Here is a 13,097-nt window from a genome sequence, read left to right as displayed (position 1 = left end):
TAGAAGTTACGTATTGCTTGATAACTGTCCAAAGTGATGTAGATCTTGGCGGCTGCGAAGTGTTTGGCGTGTTGGTGATGAACGGTGTTCTGCGGAGGATCTGATGAGGATTGCAACGCCCTCGAATAGTTCGGGGTGATTGTCTGCTTGCAGCCGGGGCTGCTTGATTTTGGTGTTTCAGCAAAAGTTGAGTTAAGCGATGATAGCGTTGTGTTCATGAGGAGAGATGGCGTGTTCGTTTCGAGTGATATATGCTCTACAGTTGGCTGCATAACGGTGACCATGTTGCATAATCTTGTTACTTATATGAGATTGGAAATTCTGGGCAGGGATGAGGCCCAACTTATCGAGCAGACCGTGAGCGAGTATTCGAGTGAGGTGGCGTAGGTGAGGGATGGGCGGTTACGTGACCGTGTGGGGAGTCGGGAGGATGATGGAGTGTGCTAGGTTCGTGTCGTGTTGTTTCTGTTTTCTTTTGGGAAAATAGTTAGATTTAATTTTAATTATAGACCAGAAGGATGTAGAGTAATTCTTTTAAGAAATGTGGCAAACAAAAGGGGAGGTGTTCTTTTCCCCCTAGGTCCAGGTGGTCTTGTTCATCGCCCAGTGGGGATAGGCAGCCATTTTATTCTTGGGAGTTCGAGGTGTTAAGATTGGTTTGTCTGATTTTGTGGTCCGGGAGTTCATCGAAGTCGGCAAGCTGCAGGCAAGGCCGACAGGAGGGTTGGATGCCTGGATCAGATTACCTGGGGTGAGAGGTACAGAGTTGGTGAGATAAGCTGGGGTGTGGTCATGGCAGGCTGGAGGGGCAAGGAGGGATTGCAGTGGTTTCAGAGGGGTGCTGGTCCGGTCGGATGGGGCAGTGGGGAAGATGAGGTCGGACTGGTCTAATGAACTAGGAATGTGGCGCGGTAGTAGGGAGGCTGTTCTCCCTCAAACCATCAATTGCCAGTTTCAAAAAGAGACCTGTTTCTGCTTAGGGTATGTGCCAGAAGTGCATGATGGTGGTGACATTTTTGCATCCATGCTTGGAGAGGTGGGGAAGGGTCATGTTGTTGGTCCAGCAAGGTGGGTGGGGAGGGCCGGGCAGGAAGAGTGGTGGGGAGGTGAGGTGGGTGCTGTGGGTGGGGGGGTGCTGCAGGGAGGAAGGCCTAGTGTGTAGGGAGTGGTGTTGTGCCATTGTCGAGTCTGATTTTTGCACTTGTTGCTGATGGCAGCGTGAGGGCCTTTTTGCAGTTGCAGCATTTAGTTACTGTGGGGCAGTGCAGTTTCTGCATGAGTGGCCTTTGATTGGGCATAATTTTGAGCAAGTTATTGTGTTACCGTAATTTGCTGGTAAGCAGTCGAATTTCAGGTGAACCCAGAATGGTACTTAGGCGAAGTGTTGAACCCAATGTCTCTTGAGGGATGAGTATTGCCGCCGATTTTTATTCCGTGGCGATATTAATTTGATGGCGCTGGGGCCTGAGTGAAGCGTACATTTTAACATGTAAGAGTTCATCCGGGCTGCAGGCGTTAAGGCCTGGGGGTAAGCCGGTGAGTTGAGGTTCGTTGTCAGGTTAGGTTGCTGGCGATCTGAGGATGATTTCTTTGCTAAGGAGGGTGCATTTGCGCGGTATTCTGGTGAACTATAACGCAGCTGGCCGTCTCAAACGGTTGCTTCATTGCTGGGAGTGGAAGAGGTCGTAATTTTCACCAGCTTTTCCGGTACAAATATTTTGATAATGCCGCTGGGCTGGTGGGCGAACGATCTGAAACATACAGGCCAGCTGGAAAATAAGGAGGCGGAGGTCTGGTGCACGGTTGATGTTAGGCATGGCCCACTCTTGACTTGAATCAAGGTATTAACTGTTTGAATCTGAGATTTATGGAGATCTCCCCCTAACAGTCCCTAATTTCCCCGCGCCCCTCATTTAGGGGAGGCCCTGCACTATCACAGGGGTCCCCAGGCGACGGAACAGTTGTATGACCTCCACCTCACAAAACACACGCACAAGCGAGGTGGGGACAGAGGCGTTTGACAATACCCCCGTACATCACGCTGACAGGGAAACAAGTCCTTCGGCCAAGACGTAAGAGAATACCGAGAGAAGAAAAGGTCTGAACTCATCGTCCACTCTTCACAATTGCTCCCCAGCAGCATTCAAGTCCCAATGGAGATCCGATACCGTAGAGAGACTCAATGTTGACCGAACTCAACAGAATTGCAAGTTGAGAATCAGTCAAAAAACGGCTTTCAAGCATGTGAAGGTGGAGAATCCAACGACTAGCCAATCAGCTGATTCCGTTCTTCTCCGACTTACACTGCCCTCAGGCTGATCACTACCGCTCCATCATGACTGCCCCGACTGCGACCAAATACCGACGCGACAGCCTAACGAACGAAAACGCGTAGTGACAGGGGGAAGGAGGTTCAGACAACAAAAAAGGAGGATTGCCAACTTTAGGAGGAGAGAACAGATGCAGTGGCTAAAACACTGCTTGCAGAGATTATAAGATGGAGGCAGCAACAGCAACCTCCCTGACGCGGTAGCAGAAGGAGCAAGAAAAGCCAGGCTAGCGTCAGGTCAAGCGTCAGGTGCGCAATAAATGGAGCCCAGTGCTTGGTCGGCTTGATTGTGTTTTTTTTTGTGAGGGGATACCGTCCTCTAGCTTGATGTCTACTTTCCTCCTCTTCCTCTTCTGCTCTTGAAGTGTCCATCCTCAGTTTGTGTTCTTGTTCGTCTTCCCCGTGTATTGTCCCCAGGCGTGTGGGGCAGTCAGAGAGGTGAGGTTGACTCGTGGCTTCAGCACCACGGGCCATGTATTTGCACCACGGCCACGTGGTGTTTCTTCTGGTCTTCAAAGGTGGGCGGCTTCTGCTGAGTTTTCTTTTCTTGGTTTTTTCTTTACTGCTGGTTTTTTCTTTCTTGGGAGCGTACAGCAAGGAGGGCCTCTTTGTGGTGCTCAGTTTTTCCCTCAAGACGAGCCGCTACATTCTGCATTCCTCCTTCCATCTGGGACAGGTCCGGTTTATGGAGGAGGGCCACCACAGGCAGCGCATTTTTTCTGTGTTGGGGCAGACTGTAGCGGTGTCCAGGGCTGCTACACATGACAGGCGTTCTGCGCCCTCACACTTGCTTGCGGTGTCCATAGTGCTGGTATTTGTAACACCGTTTCGGTCTGCAGTAGGCTTGATCAAGGAAGCATCCGCCAGTTGAGCCTTGGTAGGTGGAGTGGTGTCCGATGGAGGCAGTGGTGTCGGAAAGCTTTTTCACAATCTCTGAGCCGCCTCCCTGAGGAGCCCACTCAGCTCACGGTCCATGCGGGCACTTCGCGTGAGATGAACAGCCTGGTTGTCCACATGCAGGCAAACATTAAAAGCGAATGCCGTTGATGTTCGGATCTCCGCGAACTGTGCGGCATGTGCCCTCTGACGAAGGTGATTCTGATGTCACCATGGAGCTTTAGACGTTCTATACCTTGGTGACCCCCACGATCCCATTAGCTTGAAAAACTTCTGAGAACCAGAGGTTTAGTTTTGCAGGTCGGCGTCCGGACGCATCCCGCGCCACGTTAACAAACTCAAACTGTTCATGGTGAGGGAGTGGCGCATAGGCCAGCCACGGAGAGACCAAAGGTCTGCAGTGGACGAGTACGACGCCGACCCAGTCTCGACCTTCAACCCCAGCCCAGGATCAGAGCGCTCACACCTTACGCTGTGTGGATTCTCCTCCACGCCACCCCAAATCTGATCCTCGAATTGTATAATACGGCCATGCCTAGACAACACGGATTCAGGAAACACAGAGAACAAACACAGCCATAGCTCCTTATACACGAAAGTATTGCAAACGCAATGCATTATAAAGAAAAAAGCAACATAGTTTTATGGGATGTGGCAAAAGCGTTCGATAAGGTCTGCACTTGGGACTTAAATATAAAAAATCCAATCAAGAACCCTCAAAACTTCACTTCTCACTGTGTAATTTCCCTGACACAGAGAAGCTCACATTATAATAGGCAATCACAAAGGCCCAAGCTTCAGACTTTATAGTGGAGTACCACAAGGAAGTAATTTATCCCCAACTCTTTATACATCCACACTTCAGACAATGTCGCCACTCAATTCACTGCATACATCGCATATGCTGATGATGTCACCAGATCATCCGCCATCCAGGCAAGGCCAAACAGATGGCATTAAAACAGTCACCATAATACAATAAATAATTACGAGAAGAAATGGAAAATAAAACTAATACACACAGAAACTAAAGATCATACACATTTCAAGGATAAACCCAGCACCAATCACAGTAAACAATGAAGAAATACAATACTAAAACGAAGGAAAATACTGGGCTGACACAACAAGAACCGAATAAAAACACATAACAGAGCGCAATAGACCAGCTCAATACAGCTACCAAATTAAGAAGATTCGGCAAATGGAAGAGAAAATACAACCACACCTATTTCAAGCACTTGTCTGCCCCTCATCTTGAATACCGCCACCATTAAACACGATCAGCCTTACTCAACCAATTAAAATTTCAGGCAACACAGAACAAAGCCATCCGCAGAGCTCCAAACAACGTCCCCATACACAACCAAATTAAAGAGCTTCAATATGTATTTACCACTACATAAGAACATACAGCCAAGCACAGGCAGTATGGCGTACAAACTAGAAGTAATGGAAGACGAAATATACCATCGACTAAAATCAGAGGACACCAGAAGATCACACAGCTGGTACAAAAAGCCTTCTCCATAACCTCAAGAGCCAGAACTATTGTTCACTAAATAGTACATACAAAAGATGAGAGTATTCTACTAGTTACACAAGGACCTAGCAGACTCTCCAACTCTACACAATTATACACCACAGCATAAATAACTCCTTGACGCCAATAAGATAAAAGATGAGAGTTTTCACTAGTTACATTACGACCCAGTAGACCTCTCCAACTAACACACAACAAACACCCCCTTGCTGGCTAGCTAGCCTCCTCCCCTGTTCCTTGAGCTCAGGCGACCTCTTAGTGCGGCCTTCACCACAGCCAATCAAATCGTCTCTGCCCTGGTGGATAGCCCACCTGCTCTTATTCTCTACTACTTTACTTCGTTTCATAACTTTCCTTCTACCTTCCCTCTTCTCTCCTTCCCGCAGCAACCCATTGCCATTTTATCTCCATTATCATCATCATCATCATCAGAGACCATTCTACACTCGGCTACCGGACCAGCAACATCTCTCACAGCTCCTCACCACCAGCTTCTTAGAAACCTTCTCGCCTTACAGAACCTCTGAGCAAGCTTCTCCACCTAGTCACTCCTACACTCGCTATACAACAATATATAAAAAGCGCATCGTGAGTTTCTATTCTACCTCCATTCCTGAGTGTGAGATATCTACATGTACGTACGTTTGTGTGCCCATACTAAGATAATTGACAACTGGCCACATATGGTGCGCTACAATATCATTGCAAAATGTAGGCCTAAAGCATTCTCCATAATATCCATTGTGTGATTATATAGCGTGAGATCATTCATTTTTTTCGCTGATGTATGTACATACATTGTAAAGACACTTTATTCTTTTCAATGTTTGTTATGTGGTACCACCCCTTTATGTGACTATGTGAGCAATAATACAGTTTTGATATGTTCAAGTGTGTCAATACTCCAATGAATCATGATTAGTGGAATAAGAGCGTTGTAATTATACCGCCATTATTTTAGGCTGGCGTCATGAGAGACATCACTTCACATTTGTCAATCAAATTGGTGTAATAATGCCAAAAACTGCATCTTGCAAGTTGTATGCAGTGCAAAGTAGGAACAACAACTAGCTACCACCATGCGAGGGCTTGGCACTCTTACTCACTTACGTTGATACTCTGACCTGGTAGTGTGACGTGAGAGGAAGGCCCATGGGTACATGTAAATATAGTATATATTAGGGAGAGAACAACGGTGAATACTATAGGTGAATCATAGACCCACATACAAATACAATGTTTATTAAACACAGAAAATCGTTGTATTCACCCAAAACAACAACTCCTGGTACCATGCCCTCAGGACACATTTACTTGCACCACTACTGGGTGTACCCACACCAAAATGCACATAAACTCTTACAGCACTTAGTGCCAATAAAACCAGTGGCACCTGCAGTACTAACCTCAATACCCCAGGGCAACACTCCAGAGGCCGCCCTGGGGTCTCTCACCAAGTGACACCTTCAACAAACTCCGATAATTCCGGTGGACTAACACCACCACACCAACAACCCCACTGAGTTAAGTACTGTACTCATCCACCAATGATGGGGCTGGCAGAAGTTTGGAGAGCGAAGATCCGGGTTCACCACAGGCAGGCGTTAGAGGAATACTACCTATGGGGCCCTTAGTGGTAGTGGAGCTTCTGACGGTCAGGGGTTCAAGAGACACCCGACTCCTACCCAACGTTCTCAAACCAACAGGACCTCTCAATGGCTCCTCACCCAACAGGGCCTCTCAGCAGCTCCTCACCCCAGCAGGACCTCTCACTTGGCTCCTCCCCACCCAACAGGACCTCTCAACAAGCTCCTCACCCAACAGGACCTCTCAACAAGCTCCTCACCAACAAGCTCTCTCAACAAGCTCCTCACCCAACAGGACCTCTCAACAAGCTCCTCACCAACAAGCTCTCTCAACAAGCTCTCTCAACAAGCTCCTCACCCAACAGGACCTCTCAGCAAGCTCCTCCACCCCAACAGGACCACCCTCTCAATGACTCCTCTTTTAACTTAGGACCTCCTCAGCAAGCTCCTCCTGCAGCAACTCCTGGCACTGCACTGTGTACACTTACATATATATATATATATATATATATATATATATATATATATATATATATATACCCAATGTACAAGGATCACGTACCTACGATGATTTACTTGCATATATATATATATATATATATATATATATATATATATATATATATATATATATATATATATATATATATATATATATATATATATATAATTATTTTTTATTTTTTTGCGGGCATTAGCCCACCCGGGCACAGGTCACTGACCCACATAAGGGCTTGGGGGGCAAAAAAGTAATAATAATAATAATAATAATTCATAGTAGATGAAATTTAAAATAAAAAAATAAAATAATAATAACTCTGTAATAACAATAATAATAAAGAACCATAAATACACAAATGAAAAGATCAAAAGTGAGGAACAATATACTGTTTGTATGTTGAGTTGTCAATAGTAAGAGAGACAATTGAGACCCTGCAATTGTGTGTAAATGAGGCAGAAAGTCAGAGCAGCAACCTGGGACTTGGTCACAATTTTCGTGATGCCATATGGCAGCAGGGTCTACCATTAGACAATATATTATGCTTCCAATATCTTCCACGGCGGTAGTACCTCCCTGTTTGGTAGCTGCCGACTGCCTACTGTCTATTACATGTCATCTGTGATGTTTTACACACACACACAACGTTACAAACTTACATTTCTTTAAGTAAAAATTCACAATAGTTTTCAAAGACTTTTATTGAGACAACATTGCATACAGAAACAAACGGAAGACTCAGAGGTCACACAATAACTTCTCACTGGCCGAGGTGTCATGATCCCCACACCTGTTATGGGATGGGGTCATGACCTGCAATGGGATGGGGTCATGACATGTTAGGTAGGGTGATGACATTTTGTGGGGTTTATGACCTACTGTAATGTGGGGTCATGACCTGTTGTAATGTGGGGTCATGACCTATTGTAATGTGGGGGTCATGACCTATTGTAATGTGGGGGTCATGACCTATTGTAATGTGGGGTCATGACCTATTGTAATGTGGGGTCATGACCTGTTGTAATGTGGGGTCATGACCTGTTGTAATGTGGAGTCATGACCTATTGTAATGTAGGGGTCATGACCTATTGCAATGTGGGGTCATGACCTATTGTAATGTGGGGGTCATGACCTGTTGTAATGTGGGGTCATGACCCATTGTAATGTGGGGTCATGACCCATTGTAATGTGGGGGTCATGACCTATTGTAATGTGGGGTATGACCTGTTGTAATGTGGGGTCATGACCTGTTGTAATGTGGGGTCATGACCTGTTGCTAATAAGGGTCATGGCCCTATTATGTGGGGATCATGACCTATTGTAAGGGATCATGACTATTGTAATGTGGGGTCATGACTATTGTAATAATAGAGGTCACTGTGACCTATTATTGCAGTAATTGGGGGTCATGACCTGTTGTGGGGTCATGACCTGTTGTAATGTGGGGTCATGACTGTTATGTATAATAAGGGTCATGACCTGTTGTAATGTGGGCCATGACCTATTGCAAAATGTGGGGTCCATGATCTGTTGTAATGTGGGGTCATGACCTGTATATGTGGTCTGGCCCTATTGTAATGTGGGGTCATGACCTGTTGTAATGTGGGGGTCATGACCTATTGTAATGTGGGATCATGACCTGTTGTAATGTGGGGTCATGACCTGTTGTAATGTGGGGGTCATGACCTGTTGTAATGTGGGGGTCATGACCTATTGTAATGTGGGGTCATGACCTGTTGTAATGTGGGGGTCATGACCTATTGTAATGTGGGGTCATGACCTGTTGTAATGTGGGGTCATGATATCTTGTGAGGTAAAGTTATGACCGCAAGTGAGGTGAGATAATTTGTTGGGGGGTCATAAAATTTCGAGAATAATTGACTTATCGACTAATCTCAACCCATTTAAATTTGTCCCTAGCAACCGTGACAGCTCAGACAAGCGGCACGGTTGCTAAGGACACAAATGGATCACATGAAGATTAGCCCTCCTAATGCTATCGGGGGTTAAGTAAGGTTGGGACTAATTTCCACGTGATCAACATAATGTACTATAGGAGCATCTTTTAACCATCAGGACCGCATTATCAGAATTCCTTCGTCATATCTGAGGGTTAGCGACCACAGTCCTCCATCCATCCCAGTCCCTACCTTCCCCTGACCCACCTACCACCAACTTTACCCATTAATATTTATGTTATTATTATCACATCATCCTTAATTATATGACTAAAGTATCTCATTTGTATTTTTCTGTACATTTAAAGTATTTATCTTGAAGTTTTGCTCATCTTAATTTGTTTTCCTGTCAGTGTAGCTTCTTCTTAGCATTCGTTCACAAAAAATAAAGAGTGTGTGCGTTTCTAGGCCAAATTTACAGGATCTCTGCACTGCTGCCCTGGTTATATGACGACGTAAAGCTTAAAGATACGTCGTCTTATGCTGGCTTGTGTTTGGTAGATACAATAAGACGTTGTTGTCCATTTGTCTGTCAGTTTCCCGGAGTGTATTTGTTGTTAGTGAGGTGCTGATGGTTCTGTTGGGGGGTAGTGCTGGTGGTTCTGTTGGGGGGTAGTGCTGGTGGTTCTGGAGATGGCACAAGGGGATCTCGTCAGGGAGGAGGGAAGGGTTCTGTGGATGATATCTGTGGGTTCTATCGCCCAAGAAGTACTTTATTTATCGACTCCTTCGTCAGGGTGACACTGAGGGGGTGAGGGGGGAAGGGGGTCATATGATGTAAAATTGGTGGCATGGTTAATAAGAGGAGGCTGGAGGTTATTATACAGGAAGAAAAAAAAAGTAGCAGTAGTAGTAGTAGTGGTGATGGTGATGGTAGTATTAATATAGTGATGGTGGTGGTGATGTGAAGTAGTAATAGTAGCTGTAGTTGTGGGTGGTGATAGTAGTAGTGGCACCCTCTACGCTGATGATTTCATACACCTCTTCCTTACGAACCCCCAGCCGATAAACGTAGGGGATATGGGTACATACCTCGTCCAATTCCATCTGTAATATATTAAACAGTTGTAACATTATAAACGAGAGATGAAGGTTAGGTTAGATTAGGTTCACACAGACACACACACACTAAAAATATTAACTCCCCCACAAACAGACACAGACAGACTAGGTTAGATTAGGTTCACACAGACACACACTCACCAAAAATATCCCTCCACAAACAGACGGATACAAAACCTACACATTACCTCCTGACGGTGTCCATGCCTACGGGAAGGTTATAACAAGAATGGTCCATGGCAGATTCTTCACTAGGGGGCTTTAACTGATCCTTCCACGCCACCATCCCTCGCTCCTCGTCCGTCCCTAGAGAGAAAGGTCAGGTCAGGTTAGCTTAAGTTGAAATAGTTAAAATAATGGTTAATTTAGGTTAGGTCAGGTTAAGTTGAGGTAGACGTTAATATTGGTTATGTCAGGTCATGTTGAGATAAATGTTTGTAATGGTTAAGTTAGGTCAGGTCAGGTCAGGTCATGTTGATATAGAGCTTAATAATGGTTAATTTAGGTCAGGTTAAGTTGAGATATAACTTAATAATGGTTAAGATAGATCAGGTCAGGTTAAGTCGACGTAGAGATTAATATTGGTTAAGTTAGGTCAGGTCAGGTGAAGTTGAGATAGAGGTTAATAATGGTTAAGCCAGTTCAAGTCAGGTCAAGTTAAGACAGAGGTTAATAATGATTACGTCAGGTCAGGTCAAGTTGAGATAGAGTTTAGTTAGGTTAGGTAAGGATAGCAATTAGCAAGGTTAGTTAAGGTAAGGATAGGTCTTAATGACGTCAGTTAAGGCAGAAATGGGTCTTAATTACTTGGCTGGGGTGAGGAGACCAGGAGGGGAGGTGGCTGGGGTGAGACCAGGAATTGGCTGGGGTGAGGGAACAAGGAGGGTGGCTGGGGTGGGGAGACAAGGAGGGTGGCTGGGGTGAGACAAGGAGGGAGGTGGCTGGGGTGAGGAGACAAGGAGGGAGGTGGCTGGGGGGAGGAGACAAGGAGGGAGGTGGCTGGGGGAGGAGACAAGGAGGGAGGTGGCTGGGGTGAGGAGACCAGAGGGAAGTGGCTGGGGTGAGGAGACCAGGAGGGAGATGGCTGGGGTGAGGAGACCAGGAGGGAGGTGGCTGGGGTGAGGAGACCAGGAGGGAGGTGGCTGGGGTGAGGAGACCAGGAGGGGAGGCTGGGGTGAGGGAGACAAGGAGGGAGGTGGCTGGGGTGAGGAGACCAGGAGGGAGGTGGCTGGGGTGGAGGAGACCAGGAGGGAGGTGGCTGGGGTGAGGAGACCAGGAGGAGGTGGCTGGGTGAGGAGACAAGGAGGGAGGTGGCTGGGGTGAGGAGACCAGGAGGAGGTGGCTGGGGTGAGGAGACCGGAGGGAGGTGGGGTGAGGAGACCAGGAGGGAGGTGGCTGGGGTGAGGAGAAGGGGTGGGGGGGGGGGTGGGGGACAGGTGGCTGGGTGGACGAGGAGGGCGAGAGGGGGGGGGGAGACAAGGAGGAGGTGGCTGGGGTGAGGAGACAAGGAGGGGAGGTGGCTGGGGTGAGGAGACAAGGAGGGAGGTGGCTGGGGGTGAGGAGACAAGGAGGGAGGTGGCTGGGGTGAGAGACAAGGAGGGAGATGGTTGGGGTGAGGAGAGACCAACCTACCTGGGATAGTGTTGTCAAGGAAAAAGCCGAGACAGCCTCCTACAAACATGGACGTCTTCAACAGTACCGATAACACCTGATCCAACATAGGTACTGACGTCTGGATAATTCTCAGGTTTTCTGGTTTCGCCATCCACTGTAGAGGAAGTAATGGGTGTTAGTGATGCTTGCGTGGTGGTTAAAGGTGTTAGTGGTCCTGGAATGGTGGTTAGGTTAAACGTGTAAGAGTGGTGTAAGTGGTGTAGGTGGTGTAAGTGGGTGTATTAACTATATAATTATTTGCATCCCTTGACAAAGACTGACACACGATACAATGATGCACTGTACACTACACACACACACACTGTCTCTCTCTCAGTATCTCTCTCACCATGGGCAGGGCCATCCCGAAGAAGAGGGAAAAGCCCAAAACGAAGAGGTTCCTGGAGGAGTTGAGGTCGACGTACTGAAGGGTTGAGAGGCCGACGGAGGTGATCATGGCGAACACCACACAGAAGATGCCGCCGATGATGGGCTCTGGGATGGTGATGAGCAGAGCCCCGACCTTCCCCACCAGGCCACACAGGAGCATGATAACCGCGCTGTACTGCACCACACGACGGCTCCCAACCTGTACATGCATATACGTTGGTTACTTCGTCAGGTAGGTCTTTGGTTATGAGTCCCCCTGTATACATGACACATACAAACATTGGTTACTTCGTCAGATAGGTCTTTGGTTATGAGACCCCCTGTATAAATGACACATACAAACATTGGTTACTTCGTCAGGTAGGTCTTTGGTTATGAGTCCCCCTGTATACATGACACATACAAACATTGGTTACTTCGTCAGATAGGTCTTTGGTTATGAGTCCCCCTGTATACATGACACATACAAACATTGGTTACTTCGTCAGATAGGTCTTTGGTTATGAGTCCCCCTGTATACATGACACATACAAACATTGGTTACTTCGTCAGGTAGGTCTTTGGTTATGAGTCCCCCTGTATACATGACACATACAAACATTGGTTACTTCGTCAGGTAGGCCTTTGGTTATGAGTCCCCCTGTATACATGACACATACAAACATTGGTTACTTCGTCAGGCAGGTCCCAACTATAAAAATCACCTGAACATCACCAAGTATAGTTTCTAAAAAATAAACCATATGCCATTGATATATTCTCACCCTCGTCAAGGCTATATACGGGGAGGGGGAGAGGAGGTTGTCATGGTTCAGAGTGTGACACAAGCGGGAGTGTACACAGAACAGGAAATCGCGTATAATCACACTTAACTGTGCACACTGTGGTTTACCCTCCGTCCACACCCCTCCTTTCGTGTCCATTATAACACAGATGTTCTATACACCTGTCTGCTATATGGGTCCCCGCGGGTCACAGTGTTATTGGGTCACAGTGTTATTGGGGCACAGTGTTATTGGGACCCAGCTTTAATAGACACTGGTGAAAATAAGACATTTTCCTAATAGGCTCCATTGTTATGCTTTTTAATCCTAAGTTAGATTAGGTCGGGTCAGGTAAGGCTAGGTTGAGTTAGGTTAGGTTTGGTTAGGTTAGGTTAGGTTAAGTAAGGACTCTCACA

At 46.6% G+C, this 13,097-nt stretch overlaps 2 protein-coding genes across 25 annotated transcripts in view; both read right to left on the bottom strand.

Moving 5' to 3' along the window:
* Positions 1 to 1,817, bottom strand: part of LOC121868973 (solute carrier family 23 member 2-like) — a 25,749-nt gene extending 23,932 nt beyond the window's left edge. Inside the window, 2 exon segments of the mRNA XM_042370006.1 lie at positions 11 to 100; positions 1,763 to 1,817. Coding sequence (XP_042225940.1) covers positions 11 to 100; positions 1,763 to 1,817 — 145 coding nt within the window.
* LOC121869098 (solute carrier family 23 member 1-like) overlaps positions 1 to 13,097 on the bottom strand; it is a 56,676-nt gene that overhangs the window by 26,274 nt on the left and 17,305 nt on the right. For 16 of the 24 annotated variants that reach the window (XM_042370266.1, XM_042370269.1, XM_042370272.1 and 13 more), the window contains exons 10-14: positions 11,877 to 12,116; positions 11,507 to 11,642; positions 10,063 to 10,180; positions 8,447 to 9,859; positions 7,847 to 8,124 (exon numbers count right to left, since the gene is read on the bottom strand). In XM_042370266.1, the coding sequence (XP_042226200.1) occupies positions 9,772 to 9,859; positions 10,063 to 10,180; positions 11,507 to 11,642; positions 11,877 to 12,116 (582 nt within the window). In that variant the 3' untranslated portion in view covers positions 7,847 to 8,124; positions 8,447 to 9,771. Of the gene's footprint in view, positions 1 to 7,537; positions 8,125 to 8,375; positions 8,405 to 8,446; positions 9,860 to 10,062; positions 10,181 to 11,506; positions 11,643 to 11,876; positions 12,117 to 13,097 lie in introns of those variants that run through there. The other 8 variants (XM_042370261.1, XM_042370276.1, XM_042370280.1 and 5 more) reach the window with 8 other exon arrangements.

Source organism: Homarus americanus, unplaced genomic scaffold, assembly GCF_018991925.1.
Source record: "Homarus americanus isolate GMGI-L3 unplaced genomic scaffold, GMGI_Hamer_2.0 scaffold24694, whole genome shotgun sequence".
NCBI classification, from domain to species: Eukaryota; Metazoa; Arthropoda; class Malacostraca; order Decapoda; family Nephropidae; genus Homarus; species Homarus americanus.
Note: the sequence above shows the minus strand (reverse complement) of the source record. Positions and strands in the feature narration are given on the sequence as shown.